The 22,097-nt window shown below is 43.7% G+C and overlaps 1 protein-coding gene across 8 annotated transcripts in view; it reads right to left on the bottom strand.

Annotated features, from left to right (window-relative positions):
• The window catches only part of SLC25A26 (solute carrier family 25 member 26), an 80,271-nt gene continuing 58,174 nt past the window's right edge, over window positions 1–22,097 (bottom strand). For 5 of the 8 annotated variants that reach the window (XM_015875195.1, XM_015875198.1, XM_015875193.1 and 2 more), the window contains 4 exons: window positions 12,926–12,995; window positions 5,802–5,866; window positions 4,340–4,413; window positions 1–469 (listed from right to left, as the gene is read on the bottom strand). In XM_015875195.1, the coding sequence (XP_015730681.1) occupies window positions 373–469; window positions 4,340–4,413; window positions 5,802–5,866; window positions 12,926–12,995 (306 nt within the window). In that variant the 3' untranslated portion in view covers window positions 1–372. Of the gene's footprint in view, window positions 470–4,339; window positions 4,414–5,801; window positions 5,867–8,461; window positions 8,478–8,636; window positions 8,785–12,925; window positions 12,996–22,097 lie in introns of those variants that run through there. The other 3 variants (XR_001557982.2, XM_015875196.1, XR_004308849.1) reach the window with 3 other exon arrangements.

Raw genomic sequence — 22,097 nt, 5'->3', positions numbered from 1 at the left:
TTATGAACACTTGCTTTATTTCAGCTTCCCAGCTCAGCCCACGAGCTGGAGGTTTGCAAAACATTTCCCCTGCAGGAGTTCTAGCAACGCCTTTCACAACCACCATAACGAGCTATTTGCCCCCCAAACATCACTTTTTTTTGGCACGACTCTCACAATGACTTCACTCATTTTCCATGCAGGAAAAAATTTCATGTTTGGGAAATTGGATTATTTGAGGATTTACTTTTCGTTAGCAGTGAACGTGGCTTTCACACCGCTTGACAGCTGCTGCGGGCGCAGCCAAGAGGCGGCAGGAGGAAGAAGGCTGCACTCGTGGGCAGAGTCCTCCTTGGGGTTGGCAGCTTTGCAGGCTCTTCCCCAAGCCCTGGCTCAGAGCAGCAGCTGGCGCGTCTTCTCATAGGTCCCCAAGAAGATGAACCCTCCCAGGCTGATGGCTGTCATCCGCGGGACGACACCTGCAAACAAGCTGGAGGGAAGGGAAAGGTGGCTTCAGAGCGTGAGTGGATGCTGCGTGGTTGGCTGCAAAGGCTTTGGGAAACAAAGCCAAGCAAAACCACCTCATATGGGAGGCGTCCCATTCCTTGCCACCCCATACAGCCCGGCAGAGACATGCCAAGGCCAGGATGCATCTCTGCCAGGAGCTCCCCTGGCAGACACAGCAGCACATATGACTCCCAATATCATGCAACAGGGCCAGGAGGGATGGAGCAGGAATGGCCCTGTGTTCAGCCATGACAATTTTGGGGTGCCTGATCCCAACAGTTCTTGGAAGTTAACTGGAAACTCACACAAAGCCAATTACTCCAACACATCTAAGCCCTTAGTCAGTTTAATAACTTCACGATAGGCCAGTATCCCCTTCCAGAGGATTACAGGCTTCCTTTGCTGTGAGCAAGGATTAAACGTTAGGATCAAATCTATCCGCCTTCCTGTGCTGAGTGCTGGGAGGCCTCACGCTGGGCTGCACAGGGATGCTGCTGCCCTCGGCTCTGCACCATTCCTGGGTGTCTGTCCATGGTAGGACTGTGTGCAAACCCCTGGGAAATCAAGCAGCTCTGCTGTCTCCCCGTGCCACTGCTCATGCTGAGCTTGGGAAACCTCTGGCTGCAGTAACACTGGTTTTTGCTGTAATGAGCTTTGCTAAGGAGCCTGGAGCAGATGGAAACATTTTATGGCTTTACTAGACAGCAATTGGTCTATTACCATAATGACAGCTTTAAAACAGAGTAATTTGTACAAGGCATGTATGGACAGAGCACTGATAGGGTAGATCCTACAGCACAGCATTGCTCTCAGGACACGCACCATCTTTCTGCTGCCGAATTAGTCAGCCCTTATTACAGGAGCAATGGCAGGCATTCATTTACAGAACAGCACATTCAGCGCTCAGCTAGTACCCAAACAGAAGCAGATAACCAAGTTACCCAGCAGCTGCATCCCTGGCAGCACACACTACTAACCATCACTTCCAAGAACCCTAAGCATGTGAACCCCTGCTTCATTTTCTCACCCACCATCACGAGGCCTGTCCCTCCCAGACCCACAGCTCCCCTGCAGAAAGGAGAGCTGTGCTGTGCTGTAGGTCAATCCAAGCTGGGCCTTGCTAGAGCACATCTGCCCCATCAGCTGATGAAATAAATGGCTCGTCTTCCAGCAGCCCCACCAGAAAGCCCTGTGATGGGCACAGTTCTGCCACCTATTTGCATCTACACAGACTTTTATTTGTACAGATTTCATCTGTGACCCTGCCCCTCCTGTAACAGTGCTCTGTTCACACTGGGGGTTTTCCCCATTGCTGAAGCAGGTCTCCCAGCTACTAATGAGATCCAGCACCAACAGCTGGATGGCCTCAACAGCTGTAATAAATGCACAAAACATGACTGACTGGCAAAGAATAATGGTGGGCTTTCAGGTAAAGATACATCATGCTCTCCTCGAGACCTGGGAGGAACATTTAAATTCCAGGAAGAGGCCTGGCTGCAGGTGTGTTAAACCCACACCACATGCCCTCCCCTCCATCTGGGTGCAGCTCTGCATTTCAGCATTCCTAACCCAGAAACAGACCTCGGTCCCACAGTTCCAACACCAAATGGTACATTTTGGGGCCACAACTCAACAACAAAAGCAGCAAGCTCCTGGCACAACAGCTGCTTATATGACCCATACCTATAAGATCAAACCCTGTGCTGCCCACTGTGCCACACTGCATCCTTCAATCACTGCATCTTCACCTCATGTGAATGGCTCATTCCTCCATTGGTGGGACCAAAGAAGCCACGGATCCACTTGTCTCATCTCTAGTCTATCTCCTCTGCTTGCCTGTCTCTCTGGAGAGAAAGGGACGTGAAATCTCTTGGTGTGAAGCAGAGGGATTTACTAGGTGCAAAACAGGAAGTTGAGCCCTGCACTCTGGTTTTAATAAGGTGGCAATAAGCAATGCATCTTTCTGCCCCCAGAATTCCTCCTCTTCAAATACAAGATTTATTAGAGAAGTCATAAATCACTTCGTGTTGCAACTGGCCAAAAAAGCCCGACATTTTTATTGTTTCTGATAAATAGATTTATAATTGGCAGCAGACATGGCAGTGTCTGCGTTTATTTTTCCCAAGACTTTCTTCCTTTTCCTTGCAGCTGACGCAGCTTGGCCTACTTTATGTTTTACTTTTTCCTCCAGATCACTCATTGTTTTGATTTCAATTGAACTGCGTTCCCTTTGGTCCTAATCCATGGGCACTGTCTTTAGGCAGAGCTTAATTGGGGGCTGTTTAAAAAAGGGCACTGCTGAAACAGCCTGAAAGGTAGAGGGAAGGGGAAGCTTCCCCCAGGCAAACCCCTGTCTCGTTATGCCCTCCAACGTCAGCTTCCATCAGCAGCAGAAGCGGACCTGAAACGCATCCTCAGATGGACACCTCAAAGGGATAACAACCATCCACGCTGCCCATTGGGGGCATGCAGCTGGATGGTTTCCTGGAGGGACTGTCAAGAACTTCCTGCAATTTGTTTTGAATTACTTCCCACGTGTGTAGAAAAAGGACTGAACTTTTACTGGTCATGAGAGCACGGATCAGATGTTAAGAGAAAACCATCTCCTGCAAAGCCAAAACGTACGTGCTGCTTTCAAGCAGCAGTTTACAAATGTTAGAACAGCACCCCGAAAGTATCAGCCACGTCAGAAGGATTACAAGCCTGTAAATATGACAGTGAAAAGCCCTTAGTAAAGCTTCCAAAAAACCCTTCATTTCTCTTTCAGCTCAAGGGCAGGTGGGACACAGACCCCAGCACAGGAAGCACAGGCTGGACCTTATGGGCCAGAGGAGCCTCCACTGGCTGAGGTTGAGACGAATATTCTGTATATTGACTTTGAGAGACCAATAACCAGCGTGACTTGCACTCAAATAGGGCAGGGGAACATAAATGAGGCAGGTGTCTAAAATCTAATAATAATTTATAAGCCTGCGACACTTCCTTCAAAAGCTCTCAAAACGTTCTACAAATGCTACCAAAGGACGGTTATTTTCAGAGCATTGCTCCGAGGTCAGAAGAGCAATTGCCATTCTCAGGAACGAGTAAAGTGAGGCTGTTAAGAGATTGAACTGACATCACCCCAGACTTCCTACAGCAGTTAGAAGAAAGTCCAGAACAACATTTCTACGCCCTGGTGACAGCAGGAAAGCAGCTGGAGAACTGCTCTGGAGCTGCTTGGATTGATTAAGATGACGCCTGTTTCAGAAAACCTGTATTTTTGCCATGAGTGCTGCCATCATGCTTCTCAATAGATCAGGAAATATAAAGGAATAGAGGATACCTTCCAAGTGTTGTGAATGTCAGTAGGAAATTGCCAGGAGAAAACCATCCATAATGGACATGTAGTTCCTGTATTGGCCTTCCCTGATGTCTCAGGAGGTGATGTGATTCACACACCTTGAGATTAAACTGGTACTAATGCCACAAAGTTTAAATGGATCCATAAAACAAAAACATTCATAGAGGCAGGTCCATCACAAGCTGTTTAACACAGAGCCATTTTCGGCTCATGAGTCTGGAGCTAACCTAAGTCATCCAGGGTAAAACACTCAGTAATACCACTTTGGTTGTCACCCTTGGACACTGCTCCTAGCCAATGCTAAAGACCAAAGGCTATAGACAGGAAAGACCTTCATTCTGACTCAGGACAGTTGTTCTCACCTATCAGACGGCTGCTCCCTGGCCATGCACACAGCAATAAAAAAATTTTCCATATGGCACCATTCAAACACAAGCAGGCCACCATCCCCCCTCCAGGGCCTCCCCAGGCACACAGATACACCTGAGATGTGCTTCTTCAGCACATGCTTACCCTGACAGTCCTTGTGTCCTCCAGATGCCAGCAAGAGCAGCAAGAACATTTCCGCTTGCAGTGGTGGAACCAGCCTGCACCAAAAGAGAGAGAGATTGAAAACTCTTGCTAGTGAGGTTTAGTTATTTATTAAGCACCCAGTCCCCCACTAGTGCTACCTTACAGAGGTCTTAATGACCTCCTTACCCCAGCACAGGCAAAAGCTTATTGTCTCAGGGAATGAGACAGAGGGCAGAAGGGGAAATGCAGGCACAGAAGAACAAAACAATCACCCCAAGGTCACAGAGCTGGCTAATTACAGAATAGGAGCTTCAGTCTCTTCTGCATTACATTCTGTTCTACATTCAGCAACTGACTCTGAGCAACATAAATAAAAACACACTCTTAAAGTAGCAATAAGTGACTTTGTTACTCACTGGCTTCAGAATCAAACAACATCGTCCTGGAGAGTAATTTTAAAAATACTAATTACCAGCAACGTCTAAAAGACATGAGCAGTGTTCTGAATGGGAAAATTACCTTGAGTGGAAAACAGAGGACAAACACCAGAACTAAAGACAATTAAATTACATGTGTGATCTAGTTAGTGTGAGATGACTAATGGTCTCAGAACATCTCAAAGCACCACCATTCCCTTACCAGTGCTGACCTGGTTGCTGAGGACAGCAGCAGACAAATGAAATCCATTTACTAAAGCTTTATCATTAATGCTGTCCACAGGCAAAGAAGCCGCATCAGGAACAACCCCCAGCAATAAGAGATACGACAACACATGGTGAGCACAGATGCGCATGACTCAGCTGAGGAGGTGCATGCCATCAAGAATAAACATCCCTTCACTGAAAGATGTGAGCCACAGGGTAAAAACAATCCACAGGAGCTCCAGGATGCCTGACCTTTGCCAACGTAACAGCTATTTTCAGGGCAGGGAAAGGCTTTAGGAACACCATCCACTGAAGGCTTTAAGCTATGTGGCTTGCTTAGCTCTGCTCTGGATCAGTGAGAATGACGGGAATACTAGATTTATTAGCACTTTAACTGCTCACTAAACATACTAATCTTACAAGCCATATTCCTTCTGCTTTGGATGGCAGAACTAAGACATCGTGATCTCTGTGGTTTAAAAATGTAGGAAGAAAATCTAGTGTCAAACCCTCCTCAAAAACCACACACACAGAAACCACTATCCAAACAACAGAGGAATAAATTCCTGTTGGGATGTTTAACTTTGGACATCGCTGCATGACCCTCAGCAAGTCGAAAAGACCAGAAGAACAATTCAAGTAACAGAACACAATCCCATTAATTCTGCACAGAGTCCCTGCTCACATCTAATCCTGTCTCCAAGAAGAGCAGAAGTCATTATTAATATGCTCTGAATTTCATTCTGTAATGGCCACTGAGACACCCTGAAACTACCCCACCATTCATCCACATGTCTGCTGGTATTTCCCACTCTTACCTTTGCTAACATAATTCTTGTCTTTGCTACGTCGAGAGGTGTGGTAACTGCAGCTGCAAATCCACCTGAGCAAATTAAAATACCAAACACAAGTGAGACATTGTTGGTTAAGTATGAATGCCATTATACCTATGATTCTCATGGTTGTGGTCAACACTGCTTCGTTATTAATGCCCACAGCGTGTTTCCTCATGTCAGCGTCCAGGTACATTTGTCAAAGTTCCATATACAGAGTGTTTTATTCTTGTATGTTGGTTTAAGGAATAACAGTTCTGTGCTATTAACTGTACACTCGGGCATCCCTGCTGAGACTGGTGTCCTCTCAATTTGGGCATGTATGAAGAATATGCAAAGGCCTTAGCAATAACAGACTCCACTTTAAACAACTGCAGGCAAGCGTGAAAGGAAAAACCTTCTCTCCTTCTCACGAGCAGAGAAGGCAAAACAAGCGCATCACACTGTGATCTACCTTGAGAATTAAAGTGTAAACATCCACATTTTAGAAAGATAGAAGGAGAGGGAACATGTTCTGCATCTGAAACACAGAGACAGACTGGATCTGAATTTCAACTGTTAGACCCAAGACTCAAGGGAAAGGGAAAGAAGACAAGCCAGAGTTTGGGATGGAGCTCATCTCCAGTGAAGATCAGCTCAATTTTGGAAAACAACAATGTGAAGCTGTCCAAAGATCTTGGAAGTTGTCAGAAGTCTGCTGCCACAAGTGCCATCTTCTCACAGGCACTTTTATTCTCCCTAATCACTCCCAAACTTCACCCTTGTTGCTCATTACTTTCACTCAGAGCAGCCAGCTCAGCTGTGGCTTTCGTCCCAAAAGCCAGAAATCTTAAGCTTATCCATGTGTATGTCTCATCCACAAATGTGTGTCTATTTCTCTACACTTTAACACTGTGGCTACAGCCTGGCCTCTTACACTACCTACAGACCAGCTTTTTGGCTGCTTTTTCTCCCGGGCCCTTATTCCCTTTGCCTTATTTCGCCATCCTAAAATTAACTCTGATTTCTCTCTCCCTCCTCTGTTCACAGTATTCTCAGCAAGTAATTCATGCTGAGGAAGAGCCAAAGTGAAGGAAACTTCTAAAACACTGGGGCAGCACAACAACAAGCAAAGAAAGAAAAGGAAAGAAAGAAGGGAAGAAAGACTTGTTCTGAAATCTGTTCTTTGTGTTCCCTTTGTTGTTTTTTTATCTTTCTCCTCTGGAGCTTGGATAAACTCTCCATCTGCTACAGCAAGGAACAAAGTGACTCCAGAGGCTGAAGCCTACGCAGTACCCAGGGAATAAGCTAAAAATAGCTTTTTTTTTTTTTGCTCCAAGTTCTCTGGAATGTAGAAAAATTGATCTTTCTTTTCTCGGGATGGAAAGGGAGAAAACATTTCTTCGAAAATCTGACAAGTAATGAAAAAAAATGTCACCTCCCCAAGTGGATGATTTTACCTGCACCTCTCACAGCCACCGCAGCTGTAACACATTAGAGCCCTGCTTTCTGTCAGACAGGGGCTGGCCAGCTGGCACCCTGTAATGACTTCTCACAGCTAATTAAGGCACGTCCCACGATAATTCAGGGTGCGCAGTAAGGCAAATGTGCAATCCCTTGGATCTCCAACAGGAATAGCAGGGAAGCAGAGTTAATGAACGCCCTGCTTAGAGCAGCAGCTTCTGCTCACTTAAGGTTGGTCCATCAGCTTCACTCTGCCGGAAGTTTTCTAGCAGCGACGTCTCACTATAAAGCAGAAAAATGGGTTGCATTCAAGAAGCCAAAGCAGAAACTATGAGCAAATTAAAGTCAATTCCAGGCCATTCCTGGACCTTCTTTAAGGTCAGAAATCTTTTCATTGTGAGCCAGTTTTTTACTAAATGACCCAAAGGGTTTGAGAGAATGATCGGGTTAGAAACTTGGTGCTCGTGTCAGTGATGTATTTTTAGAGTAATAAAAATAATCTCCATGGAAAATGGTGGATTTACAAGTCTGGATGTGGAAGTTCTTCCTTAGCCCACAAATCAAGATACAATTGAACAGTGAATCACGTGGCTGTTGGATCTGTATCAAGCAAAGATCTCAATACAGCGCTAAGCCATAGGGGTGATGGTGGCACTGTAGTAAGACAAACTTACTTTCCTTATTGGACCCTGTTAATTTTTTTAAGCAGTCATTCCTAACAGTTCCTCACAAGCTTCAATCTCAGTTGACAGTGTTCAGAACAAACACATTCATTCCAATACAACCTTCCAAAACGCTCTTATCTAAACAGTTTAATTGAGACGAATTGGTTTTCATTTTTCCCCAGCTAACATCTGGATCTTGCAGACTCCTTGGTTATTAACTTTTCAGTGTTTCTTTTTCCATCACTGGGAAGTATTTGGTACAGATTTACCAGTCAATTTAGAAAGACAACAGCAACAATAAAATGCTTCGCAAGCACAACAAGCAGCAGGACAGCGGCTAAATTAAATGAAAGTTTGCATATGCTTAACGAAAACACAAGATTAAGGTTAACATTTGTTGGGAGCAACATTTTCTTGTGGGCAATAACTCTGACAAAATGAACATGCTTCACCCTTAACCCTTATTATCCAAGGTAATTTTACAATGACCTCACCAATAGTACTGCACGGATATCTCCAAACTCCAACAGCTGTCACACATGGCTGATAATGTCTGCTCAACAGTCAGAAAAAATAAGGTATAGAGTGAGAGGGAGAGAAAAGGCCCAGACACATCCAACCTCATGCTCATGATCATTCTGTCTCTGTAGAACTACCAAAGAGAAAAGGCACCTCCAGAGCAGCCTGGGACCAGACGAGTGGACTGACTTACCAACTCACTCACAGAGAAGACTCCTTTATCCCTTGCCCTTAGAAGGATCTGCCAGTGGCTTGAGCTCAGCAAGTAGGCATAAAGATAGATTTGCACACAGGAAAAGGCTCTTGGCTTGTTAATGCTTCTAGCAGAGCAACAAACACCTCTGTTGAGAAAATAAAAGTTCGTGCTACTGGAAAATTCATCACCTGTCTCCCAAGAAGTTACAATGGACACTGTATATTCACACATGTCAACTGAACAGCCTAAAATTTACCTAGTGCAGGGTGTTAAACAGAAAATCCCCCCGCTACTCACACCTTCCCACTGACCAAGTCTTGCTGGAGGTGCTAGAGACAGACATCCACTGTACCGAGGCCAAGCAGAGAGCAATTTACATTTACTTGGCAATAGGAATAAAAACTCTTGAAGACTTCAAGATAATCCTCTAGGTTTCTGCTGGCATTTCCTATCCTTCCTATGTGTCATATGCAAATAAAAATTGAGAAGCATCAGAACAAAATGAAGTATTTCATTTGAGAACAAGTAATAATGCTAGCACCTAGTGGTAAGGAAAAGGTTCTTACTTGAAGATGTATTTTATTGATACTAGGTTAATTTTTAAGAAGTTGATTCTGGTCCTTTACCACTGCAGGAATCACATCTGCCAGTGGTGGAGCAAAGTGACCTCAGTAGAAGTACCAGGAGGAGAAGTACTGCTCTTCCAATGATTGGACTGGTCTAGGTTTAGGAGCACGGTCAAGGCAAACACTGAAGGGAGATCTTGAAAACTGCTCAGAAATTTATTCAGAGCTATAGAGTTAAAGAGGCCTTCAGACACAGTGTGAATCTTGTCAGAGCCAATTAGATCAAAACAAAAGTGATGGGAATTCCCTCCAGTTAACGCGCAAAAAGGTCTCATTAGTGCTTTTATTATGCACTAGGCTTGCACCTCCATTCAGTGTGACTTTGTCAAAACAGAGCACAAATTATTAATATTAAGTCGTTTTTGTTTTTAACTCTGGGAGAAAAAAGAAGCATCTTTAATAGAGGCAGTTTTCAGTCGCATTAAATGGACACTCAGGTGCTCTGACAAACAGGAGAGGCATCACCATCATAGGGCAGTGCTTTGCCTTCCTAACAATGCTCAATACCCATGGGCAGAATTTCCTTGCCACCAGCCCAGATCTGTGGAGGACACTAGAAACCCACACAGGCTTCTCTTCTGGGACAGCCTATAATATGGATCTACTCTTGAGTTCCTCCCCACTGCCTGCTCACATATCTCCTCCTCTCAGTCCCTGACTGCTCCAAGTGCCTCCTCTAATTAAGACACCAGAGATGATGAGAAAGCTGGACAAGGCCTCTTGGGATTAAATTATTAACAGATGAGAAAGAGAAGATTCCAAATATCTGATATTTATGTTCATGCTTATTATGTTTCTATAAAAAGCCCATGGATAGCACACATACATCTTACACATGTGCACTCAACAAGAGTCAGGCCTCTCATAGCGCTTTGGCTGAAATCACTGTTATTTCACAGGCACTGGGGATGGAATTCAATATATTGTTACTCTTTGTTCTGTCTTTGCCAAACAATCAATTACGATGTAGCTAGGAACTAACCAACACAAACACATACATACATACATGTGTGTGTGTACCATAAGGGGAAGCCAAAGCGGACCTCTCAGTTTGTTTCAGCTTATTACCCTGCCCCTCAGGACCTCTAACGTATTTTTAGCAAGCATTGAATTCAAGCAAGGAACACAGGAGAAAAATCACGTCTGTGTGACTTCTCCAACCCACAACTACCATGGTGGCATTTGATAGCATCTCCGCATTTAAAAGCTGGATTTTGGATAATCTTCTCCATTGGAGGTTTATAATGTGATGATTTAAACTCATTTGGATGCATAAATACACCCTATTTTCTTCACAGGGTACTGGTGGTGTTTCAGTTTTCACTTTGGGTGGGAAAAAAAAAAAAAGGATAAAATGTTTGGTCTGTTTTTTCTTCCCTCATTGGAAGCTGTAAGTAGGTAGTTAATTGTTTTTAATGTGGAATAGAAACTTCAGAAAGCAGGAAATTATTTTTCCACCTCCTCCATTTACTAACAGGGTTAAATATTTTCAGTAAAACAGAATGGATGCAGGGCTGGTTTAGTCCAATGCAGATTCTGCCCGTTGTGTGACTGCAGAGGAAGGAAAAGAAAGGTAAGGTTCTGATCCAAAGCCAATTTAACCTCATGAGTTTTGAAGCAGGCTCTCAAAGGACACGTCAGACAGGAAGTTTAAAATGTTGCTGGTGAAAAGGGAAGAATGGGGAAAGAAAGAACAAAGAAGGAAAACCAGGCTGGAGGAATTGAAGCTGCAAGGTCAACCACAGAAAATATCATCACCAGTTTCATCACAATCTACAAAATGGAACTCCAGTTTTGCAAAGATCCCTGCTTTGGGAATAGAGCTTATGAACTGTCTCACTGAATGTGAACCTGGAACTCCCTATGCTGCTTCAGGACCTGGTGTCCCCTTGGGCACAAAGTGTCAGGTCTCCCAGTGCATGCCAAGGGCAGCAAAGCACCCATGCATGACTGTGCCTCTGGAAGCTCCTTCTGCATTTTTCCACTGGAAAGTGAGCACACGCTACCAAACATCCATCAAACAGGAGCAAGTTCAAGCACAACTGGCCAGAATCAAGACATCAATGGAAGGAAACAGAGGTACTGGGCTAAGTTTCCAACTGAGGCACCAAATTGGACTTCAGGAAATTACTCCACAGAGCCTTGGGTAAATCAGATAACCTTTCCAGCTCTCTGAACGTGCCTGAACACAGTTTTTGTATCAATCTGACTGTAAAGAAATCAACGCAGCTAAATTAATGATCTCCTATCACACCTGCAGACACCCAGATTGCATTTTAAAGCATTTTTAGCCTGATACCTTGTTTGGTTTCAAAACAAAAATGAACCATCTGCTTTCAACTGCTTTCATTTTGTTTGTGCTGATTAAGTCCATGTAAAATGCAAAAGCAGACCAAATTTTAAGCAGAATAAAAATTTCTTTCACATCAAATAAACATTGAAAATACATCTGGACACACAACAGATCACCTGAAATACCCCCCTCTGGCCCCAAATGGAATCAATTCTACCCAAGCTATTCCCCTCGCTGCTTGCATGCCTGGTCTTCTAAACTGAGCGCACTCACAGCCATCAACCCTCCTCTCAGCTGTGTCATTACAGTGCCTACGAAAAGGAGGCCTCAGCCTCTGCTGGAATTCTGTTGCTATTAATACTTCAATTCCCATAAGAGAGTTTATTTTTAAAAATGACATACAATGTAACGGCTCTGATTTTACAAGTCATCAAAGAACAAGCTTCGCTTTTGATAATCTCTGTTTCAAGAAACGCTCTAATTTCTGTTTAAACAGGATTTATTTTTTCCACATACTCTGTTACTGGCTTGGAATCTCAGAATGTATTTTAATTCCTCGGGGAAAAGCTCTGGCTATCCATCTCCGAACTACTAATCTGTTTTTCTATTAAGACAGTTAAGTCTCTCCTCCCTCTAACTTGTCAGCTCTACTGATGAGTCATTAATTGATTCTTTACTTACATTTTTTCCCCTGAAATAACTACAGTAGTCTAAAGTCAAGCAAGAAGCCTACTGAAGAATTCAATTAACTTCTGGCTTGTTTGGTAATAAATAGTGCAGTATTGTATTCTGCCACTCTTTATTCTTGTTGTAGTGTCTGGAGATTGCCCAGATGTTTCGCCCTCTGTTTTTTTTGCTGCGGAAGGCTTTTGCCTCCGGGCCGTGCAGTGCTCGCCTCTGCTCTCCTGACTCTAGTTAATCTACATGGCTGTCAGAGCTGTCACATGAATGGTGAATCATGGCCTCTCGCTGCAATCACTTAAAGCCCTGGGGAAGAGCTCAGAGCAGACAGCTGCACAAACCCGCACCCAAGCAAAGTTTCTCCTGGATGAGGATTTTACAAATCAACTTGGAAATAATCGCAAAGCCTGACTGACAGGCCCCTGGATTTTAAAGAACAGAAATTTGTCAAAAACAAATTGGTTGTCTTTCAAACAGACACCCTGTTTGAGTCAGTCTGGTGTGGGTTTTTTTTCCCCCTTCTCTTTCCTTTTGCTGACTTTTCTACTTCCAAATAACAACTGGATCCGTTTTCTTCTAAACAAACTTGAATTACAAAGGAATGTTGTTCTGCTATACTTAATAGATTTGCACATTTTTCCCTTTCTTCTTTAGTCATTCCCAGTATAACATATAATCCTTTGCACCTGCAAAAGCTCCACAGACTGCTGACTGCCAAGAATCCACCACGTGACCCTGCTTCCATGACCAGAGATCCTGTGTTTAAAGAGAAAGGAAAATAAAAAAGTTATTAAATGTTTGAATCTATCTGATCCCCATGCGAGTTAACTCTGAGGATGGGAACATAAGCGAAAAGCTATTTTTGTGGCATTTTTCAGTGATGTAATAAGTGATTTTTCCCAAGGAACTTGTGTGCTTGAACGAGCAGATGGAGTGAGAAAGATGTCTGGAACAGAGGGCGGCTTGAAGCAAATTGCTTTCAAGGATTTCATATGTATGTATTTACGCCTGTGGCCATGCAACCTTGCAAATATTTTGTGAATTTATTTTCTTTTTGGCGGATAAAACCATGCAAAGCAAAACACCGCATGAAAGAGGGCAGCATGCAGGCAGCAGCACCAGCTCAGCCCCAGATGCACCCAGCACTCCATGTAAGATGAGCAGACCCTGGCCCAGTGTGATATGAACTGTTTGCTCCCCTTTGCTTCTTAAACCAACCCCTCCCCTTGTGCTCCCATAAGAAACCATCATTAAGAAATTACTCTTATCACTCCCATTATATTCAGAAGCAGGTGTGTCTGTTTTTCACTTGGCGTCGTTAGGGACCACACACCCTTCTCCTTGCCAGTGCTCCCACACACCACGCTCCAACCCATTAAACTCACACATAAACATGCACGTTCTAAAACACCAACAAGAACCAAGTCCTCTAAAAAACAAGTATTAAGAGTCTGGTCAAACACACAGATTGTTGCCCAATTGGTATCAGCAACTAAGGCCAAAGCTTGCTTGGGTGTGCTTTTATTCCGCCAGCTATAGTCACTGTTCTGTCCTCCTCCACCCCACTCAACATCCCTATTCCATCTTCTGAAATGCTTAACATTGGATGTTTTTTGGAGGAGAGAGGAATGCTGCTTAGCAGAAAGGGGAGGATCCACGGTCCTTCTGAGGCCTACTGCAGAGAAATCAATAATTTTATTTTATAGCTACAACACCACCTCACTCCTTTCAAAGCTGTATTATTTCCACGCTATAAAATTTTCTCGAAAGCAACCCGATAGCTGGGCTAAGCTGAGATATTGCTCTCAGGCTCCTGCTCTGCTATGCAGCCACACTCCACTGGGGCACGGGAACTCATTTCCCTCATTTGCTGACTCTTGATTTAACATGCTGTCCTTGTGACTCGCTTCTTCCAACTTGGCTGGTGGTTATATTGCAGCTGAATGTTTTAAAAATCAAACTGTTCAAGCAACAATGGCCAGCCACAATGTTGTTTGGTATCCTGTCACAGCTAAATAGCTGCGGCTCTGCTTTACGAAAGCACTAAAGGGATCTCAGTCTCCTTAATGCTAGCCATTCTTTTTCCTGGTGTTTTCACAATGTGTTTCTATTCTTCTGTCAACCACAGCATAAAGTGATTTTCATCTTATAAATAAATAAATAGGGAATCATAACTCTTCAAACTCTTAAGATGCTTTTCTGGAATAACTTATGCTCTTTGGACACGCAGCTTTCTTGCAAGTCAGTCCTGCTGGATGAAGGACACCATGCTGCATCATAAGACAGAGCGCTGCTCCAAAACATCTCAGTATTATCAAAGAATAAATCCCATCATCAAAACCCTTCTCACAACACTTAAAGAGCTTAAGAAACCTCAACCTGAAAGTCAAGGTTTAGAAATTTAACTGCTGCAGCCCCTTGACAGAAACAGCACTGCCTTTTTTAATTAAAAGTTCTCCAAATGCATATACATCTACAATTCAACCTGAGAACTCACAACAGTTACCTCTGCTATGCAAAGAGCACTATGCAAGATCTGCTGGAAGACCGACAGTGAAACAAATGTATTAATACAGACATTCAGAAGCCCAGCCCACCCTCAGTCACGATGGATTTCTGCATCAACAGTGTTATTGAAACAGTTCTACATGTCATTCTTATTAATTGGCTTCTAAGTCTGAAATCTAGTTTCTGATAACGTCTGGCCTCCTGGTACAGGTCTGTACAAACCGTGATGAATTCCCATCCATCATGCCTGCAAATTGACAACAGGTATTTGCAAGCGTCACGTAATATGGGAAATTATTTAGAAGGGTGGAGCCTGAGACAGTTCAATTAAATTAGGGTAAAGGAGAACTGGAGAACAGGAAGAAAATTCCCCAACAGTGAGGTCTACTGAATAGCAGAGCCAGCCTCCCCAGGGAGGAGAGGAAAGCCCTCTCCTCTGAGTCATTTAAAAATAGACTGGAGAAGGCACTCAACACTGTGCTGTGGGGAATAATCCGGCATTGGCAGGGGCAGGATGAGATGACTTCACGCATTTCTTTCCTGCATCTCTGATTTCGGTGATTCACCCAGAGCTCCAAACCTGAATATGCAGAAGAGCGAGAGAGAAGCGAGGAGGGAGAGGGAAGCTGAAAGGAACAAGCGTCATGGAGACAAGAGGCCTGGCAGGACTCTGCTCCAAATTCTTCTTAACCACACTTGCACTGCGGGCTGGGCTGTTGTACTGAAGGTCACGCATGGTTTCTCTCACAGCCCACAGACCCAATCACTGACAGGGCCTTACAGTAAGTTGGGCTGGTAACATCTTCAAAAACACTTGTCCACGTGCTGCACTAAGTGTGGTTTTAATACTACTAATACAGTGCAACGTAAAGAAGCTATGACAGGCTGCAGACCCAGGTAATAACAGCACTGTTGAAAAAATAGAGCCTCATTCCTGAAAGGAAATATATGCCTTACTCACCTATCTGAAAACACTGACTTCTGATGGAATGCACATGACTGCCACAACACAAGACTGAGGTCAGAGCTCCTTGCTCATGGCCTACAGAGAGGCCAAGTCCAGGCAGAAGTTCATGTGTAAGCCTTGCAGTGATTCAGTGATATGATCTTCCACTGCAAAACCCAAACTGGGGACCATTAGCAACATAATGGCAACAAACTGATTTGCCTAATTTCACCACTACCACCCAGCTCCTACCTGCTCACACTGCACATCTCCTGCAGAAGGCAGCAGGAGATAGAGACTTTTCCAGAGCAGTACCCATTCCCACTAGCATTCACAGCCTAGGAAAGCAAAATGACAACGAGCACATTACATGAAAGCAGGCCGCCATGCCAAGCCTGTGTCATGTGTATTCTATTAAGCTGAAGGCTGAATAGAAGACTTTGTTTTCCACTTCAAAGGACGCCATCCCAATCTCTCGCTCTTCCCTTATGAATAACAAATTGGAAATAAATCTTCTGGCTGAAGTGCATGGAAACTCATACAGTTGGGGCCCTCTGCAGCTTCCCAGCTCAATCACATGCTAATTTTTTTGTAAACACTTTTATGTGATATATATGTAAATCTCCCTGTGCATTGCCGCACCATGTAAAGCAATACAGCGGCTCCGTCCTCCAGGGACTGGACCCAGCAGGAAGCCTGAATGCAGATCTCCAATTATTCCCAAGGATAATGTTTGCAGAGAAAGGTCCGGTTTTATTTGCAAGCAGTGTCTTAATTTCTTCCTAATGATTCCGTTTCATATTGTCCCAGAGGACAGTATCCTCTACTTCTCACCTCAAACATTAGCTTTTTTGATAGTGAGAATACAATCACATCTGGATACCCCATTTTGCTGGGCAAAGGGTGCACTGGGGAAGTCCCTCTTAGGATGCATCAAAGGCCTTTCAATCAAGAAAAAAAGAAAAGAAAGAAAAAAAGAAAGAAAACTTTACAGTCTCCTTTAAATCCAGGAGGAGTTATATATAGTGCCCACAGATGCACAGCACTGAGAAGGCTGTTTGCACGTTGCGGACACCTGGCCTCAAGATGGCCTAATAACTTTCTTATTCATACAAAGAACTCCTTACCTGTGCATCTGTCATATCTGCCTTACATTCATGGTAAAAGTTCTGGGCAGAGATCATCTCCCATCTTTCTGCTCACAGCACCATCAGGTCCTGGTCTATACTCAGTACACCTATGTTATGGGGATACCAGCACAGCACAACACTCATTTATCTCTCAAAGCTGATGACCAGAACAATATTCCTAATGCTGCCAGAGGCATTGCAGACAATGAGACAGCTCTGCCTTGGCCTTACTAGGCCTTACTACTACTTACTCTTCAAGCAGGTCTCATTATATACTCTACATTTGAGGCATGAAGCTGAAAAAATACTACAGCTCCCTCCAGCGCTAAGTACCTGTAGTATTTCTGTGTACCCCTCTGTTCAGGGCAGTGCTCAGTTCATGATAACAGAAAGAAATGATCTCTTCACAATAATCACCCTGGTTTGTGCATATATACCTTCTTGCAGAATGTATACTGCAAAAAAAAAAGCTATGTCAATGTTTGCCTATGCTGTTATGTATTTTATATTCACAGCGTGGCATTCTGCATGGCTGATCCTTACAAATGCATGGCACATTAGCTACAGGAGAAGCAAAAAATGTCATCAGCAGATTGCAATTTCTAGACATAAAGTCAAAAGCACAGAGACAAATGTTGTTCCCAATGAATTTTTATGTGCATATGTGCAGCATATGTGCAGTACGTGTGTACATTATCATGCAGGAAACATGCAAGCTCAAACATGGGAAAAATTTACTGAAGTAAGTTAACTGTTGTCAAAATGTTGAGATGCTTTTCACACTACTGGAGTTGTGCTCTCTTAAGCCAGTACTGAATTTGGCCCTAGAATTAAACCCACCCAAACCCCAGATAAATGGAGAGAAAGGGAACAAAAGTTGGCCTACATGCAGCAGTGTATTTTTCATGTTAAAAGTGTTTCATCCCCCCTCCATCCCCCCCCCATATATAATACTGCATTGATGTCTGTGACCCATTTGGATGTAAATCAAAATGGATGTGCTAAAAGCCTGGTTAAAGAAAATGTCTTCCAAAAACTGTTCCCATGGCAAGGCAGAACATAATACAGCAGCCACACTCAGTTTCCATGGCACAAAGGGCCATATAAGTGTCTGGGAAGGAAAACACAGTTCTAAGAAATCACTTCAAAGCTAGGCCAGCTTTCCTTGCACATACACACCGCTACTACCTGCTAGTAAATAGGCGTTTCACACAGACTTGTGTGAATACATTACATGGAAGAATTAGAAACTTTTAAGATTCTTCAACAAGAAAAAGCGCCCTAGTCAAGAGGTGAACCCTCTGCACCAATCATTTCTATATTCTACTAAATGTCACTGGCAAGCTTGGAGACTTCTAGAGAGCTCCTTGTGGTACAGGCACAACCAAGAACATCACAATCTGGCTCTGTATCTACAGACTGCATGAGTCTGTTTTACTTCTGCTGCTTTAAATACTGCATTGATGATCCAAGGCCACTCCAGTGCTGTAAGTAAGGACTGCATTTGTTTCTTTCTTTCTGGTGCAGATGGTGTAGAGCATTCCTTCGACTTCGCTTAAAGACTGTGTGAATGACACTTATTGTGACACTAATAAAGCCAGGGCTGTTTGCTGAACAGCTGTTGGGTACATTGTTCTTTTGTGAGAAAAATGCAGCCGTTATGCTAATGGCATGCACGAGCAGCACTGGCTGCAAATTACATCACGCCTTGAAATCCTGCCGTGGAAATCTGTTTTCCTGATACAGCACCTAAGCAAATGGCAGACACGTTAGCGTTATTTAACGATTAGGACTTAATCCCTAAATCAGCCCGATCGTTACTCAAAGAGTGAGAGAGGCATGGTAGAACACTTACTACATTGCCTGCAAGGAAATGGGTTTAAAGCGGGACCTGGTTTCATTTACTCTTGACCTACATGCAGCTGAATGCAGCAGAAAAGAAACATTCAACTGCTCCTCCAGGAAAAAATGGAAAGCTGTCACCTACCTGCAGCGCAGGGAAAACCATTTTGGGTCCAGTTTGGCTACAGTCCTCTATTTTCTACTGATTCTGTTAAACAGCACCAGATATGATTATAAATTTTAGGAGGGAAATAGCATGAGGTTTATTGTTTCAATGGTTGAGTTATAAACACGTCTTACTGCTGAGGTAGAAGCATTCTACCAGCTGTCAGGGTAGAAGCATTCCGTACACTTCTCTTTCTTATCAACTTTAAAAATCAGGTGCAATGAGCTCCAATCAGTCCTTGCTGTCACAGAAACCCACTGAGCAGTCCCTGCACAGCTTGCTTCGAGGTCTGCCTGCACTGGCAGCTACGATTAGGGCTGAGCCCACCCTCACAAACTGACCTGTTCACTGAGAACCAGCCCCCAGGACTTGAGCCCTCTGGAGCAGGGAACCAAAGGGATCAAGCACAAATGAGCACATGTACCACTGCCTTCACTCAAACAGATAATCCAGTCCACCATCAGAGTTCCCAGGCTTTGCTCACTCCCAACACAAGTGCCTTGTGCCTGGGGTGAGAGCTAAACCTGGATGGGTTTAGGGAGGGACCTTGTCTATCATGGGGACAAAAGGCAGCTTAGGAACAACACAAAACATTTCTGATCCAACCACTATTCTGCTACCACTCAGATTCATAGGAATGGACGGACATTCCCCATTCTCTTCATTGCCAGGCCCCACTTATTTCACAGGGTGGAAATGTGTCTGTATGTACTTCGCAAACAGTTGCTCTTTGCTTGAAGTCATTCAAGCATTTCTCTGCTTGTTCAGGGTCTCAGTCTGTTACCACACACCAGCACATCCATTACAAAACTCCACAAAAGAGATCTGCCCGTGCACTGCAGCTCCCTCTCTCATTGCTGCCTCTCAAGGTGCAACTGAATACATGGTTGTGTGGAACACCCGCCAGTGTGCAAGATTACAGATTTGAGAAAACTATCTTATGGTAAAAGCCAGTGTCAAAAACCATGAGTTCACCATAGCTGTGGGAAGACTCAGAGCTTTGGGTGCTGACCAGCACAGAGACTAAAAGGCAAATCCTAGCCCCACTCAGCAGTCAGTGCATGCTCCCCACAGGTCCCAGCGCAGCCGAGCAGCACAGGCTGTGACAGCCCTCCTGGGTGGCTGCCTGTCCACCTGGGTTCTCTGGCGCACGCAGATGACAGTGTGAAGTCAGCCTGACTTTGACGTTATGAAGTCTCAGCAACGTGCAAATGTCTCATCTCTGGATGTGTCAGATGAAAAACAAAAGATTCCCAGGATACTAGGCCTGCTTTCTCTCATTCAAACAAAAACCAACCAAACAAATAAAAACGTATTTTTCTAGTCTACTCATTTGAGACCTATGTATTCCTGTCCTGTCTGTTCTTTCCCTCTTCACTGACCACCAGACCCTTCTCTTCAGACAATACATTAGGTCTATAAAGAGAGCATTCTTCATTTACAGCTGTGCTGGAGCAATTCTTAGCGGCTCTGAAGTGCAGCCAACATGCAGAAACATAAAACCCAAGAGGGCTGACTCTCGTTCCACCTGAGAAGGGTTTATCTTGCATACAGCACTGTTCTCCTAGGGAGCTGATCATTTCCACTCAGCCATAAATAGCAGGCTTTCTTGACAAGATGTTGCTGGGCTGAAAACTATCCAGCAGTGCTCTGTTCTGCTGCTTTGTTTTTAAACCCTATTTTGTTAGAAAGCACAAAAACAAACACACACCTGATTTCTGCCATATCCTCACAACAGAATCTGTAGTTGTCATTTTCTTTCAGGTCTCAATGAAGAGACAATATGTATTTAAATGCAATATGGAACAAGTGATAAATCTTTAACATGCTGTTGGTAGGTGCTCAGACATGATGGTTAGAAGTACTGAATAAAACACCTAACAAAGTAGATTAGAAAACAATACAGAAAGATTGAGCTCCACACAGCTAGAGACAACTGAATAAAGAAAATCAAGCACTAAGGTTAATTGGCTATTAATTGTTTCTAAATTGAGTGTTCTACTGAGTTACCAGAAGCAAACTTGTGTTTGAAGCAACATCAATTCCTCGCTAATTTCTGCAATGCTGCGTTGCCAGAACCAACCTCAGATTTGTGATCTGTACAGAGAACTTTACATCAGTGCAGGACATGCAAGTTAAGCCTCACACAGGACAGCTGGTCCACATTCACAGACAAAAGAAAACTGCATGTAAACTATCTGGCTAAAGCCAGCTGAAAGCATAAAGAATAACCACTGCAGCTTAAAGCAAAGCAGATATAGAAAATGGGATGCAGCACAACCTCATTGCTGCCTACCACCAGGCTTTATTAGGCTTCTTTAAGCTTAACATTGTGCTCCTAGATGCAGAACACTTATATGAAGGAAAAGATGTTCTCCTTCAATGTGCTTCACTAACTTTCCTTTACAGGGGAAATATATTTTTCATTATTTTCATGCTACTTAACTTGTTTGGGGAATTATAAGACTGAGCTTATTATCCATCAGCTTGTACAACTTTGTTCTAATGGCTTTTAAAATCATTCAGCTGCAGCACTTGTTCCATGCTCCTCTGTAATGATCTATGCATCATACCCAACTACTCCTTACTCCACTTACTTTCCAAAGTAACCCCACTGACACAGCGTGCAGAAGTCCCTCAGCCACTGTCTTCAGTTAACCCTTGGATACTGACATTTTGCACCATTTGTCTCTTGTCCCTCATCCTCCTATCACTTCTTAATTACTGCTTCTTCATGATCCCTTCAAAGCACCCACGAGAAGCCCTGCACTGAGTCACACTGCTATTGATGCTGCCAGCCACATCCCACCAGCTGATTTTTCATAATGATTTTTCTCCTTTTACTGTCATGATAATGTTTTTTAAGAGCTAAATTCAGATAAACAAAATGTATTCTGTCCTTGCTGCCTGCTGGCTTCGATGCGACAAACCTCAAGCTCTCTTCATGTGCTAAAGCCAAAGTGAATGAAGCATGTAAGACTGATTTTTGCAGATTCCTACTCCTGGTTCTGAGGGCAGAACAATATACAGTAAATATACTGCAGCAGAACTAACTAGCCTGGTTTTGTTTCTTTTCAGGCCTGCACTGACTTCTTTAGATTAAACACGATGTCTACTTGCTTTGGTAGCTAGCTGTCTTCAAACTGTCTATTTCAAAGCTGACGTTTAAACAATACATTTTACTGCCACAGCTATGTGGACATTAGTTAAAACAACTTTGCATTCTGCAAACAACTACACAATGTTGCTGTTTCAAGTGGTTTGTG

The sequence above is a fragment of the Coturnix japonica genome, chromosome 12, assembly GCF_001577835.2.
Source record: "Coturnix japonica isolate 7356 chromosome 12, Coturnix japonica 2.1, whole genome shotgun sequence".
In the NCBI taxonomy this organism is placed as follows: domain Eukaryota; kingdom Metazoa; phylum Chordata; class Aves; order Galliformes; family Phasianidae; genus Coturnix; species Coturnix japonica.
The sequence above is the reverse complement of the archived record's forward strand: the minus strand, read 5'-3'. Positions and strand labels throughout refer to the sequence as shown.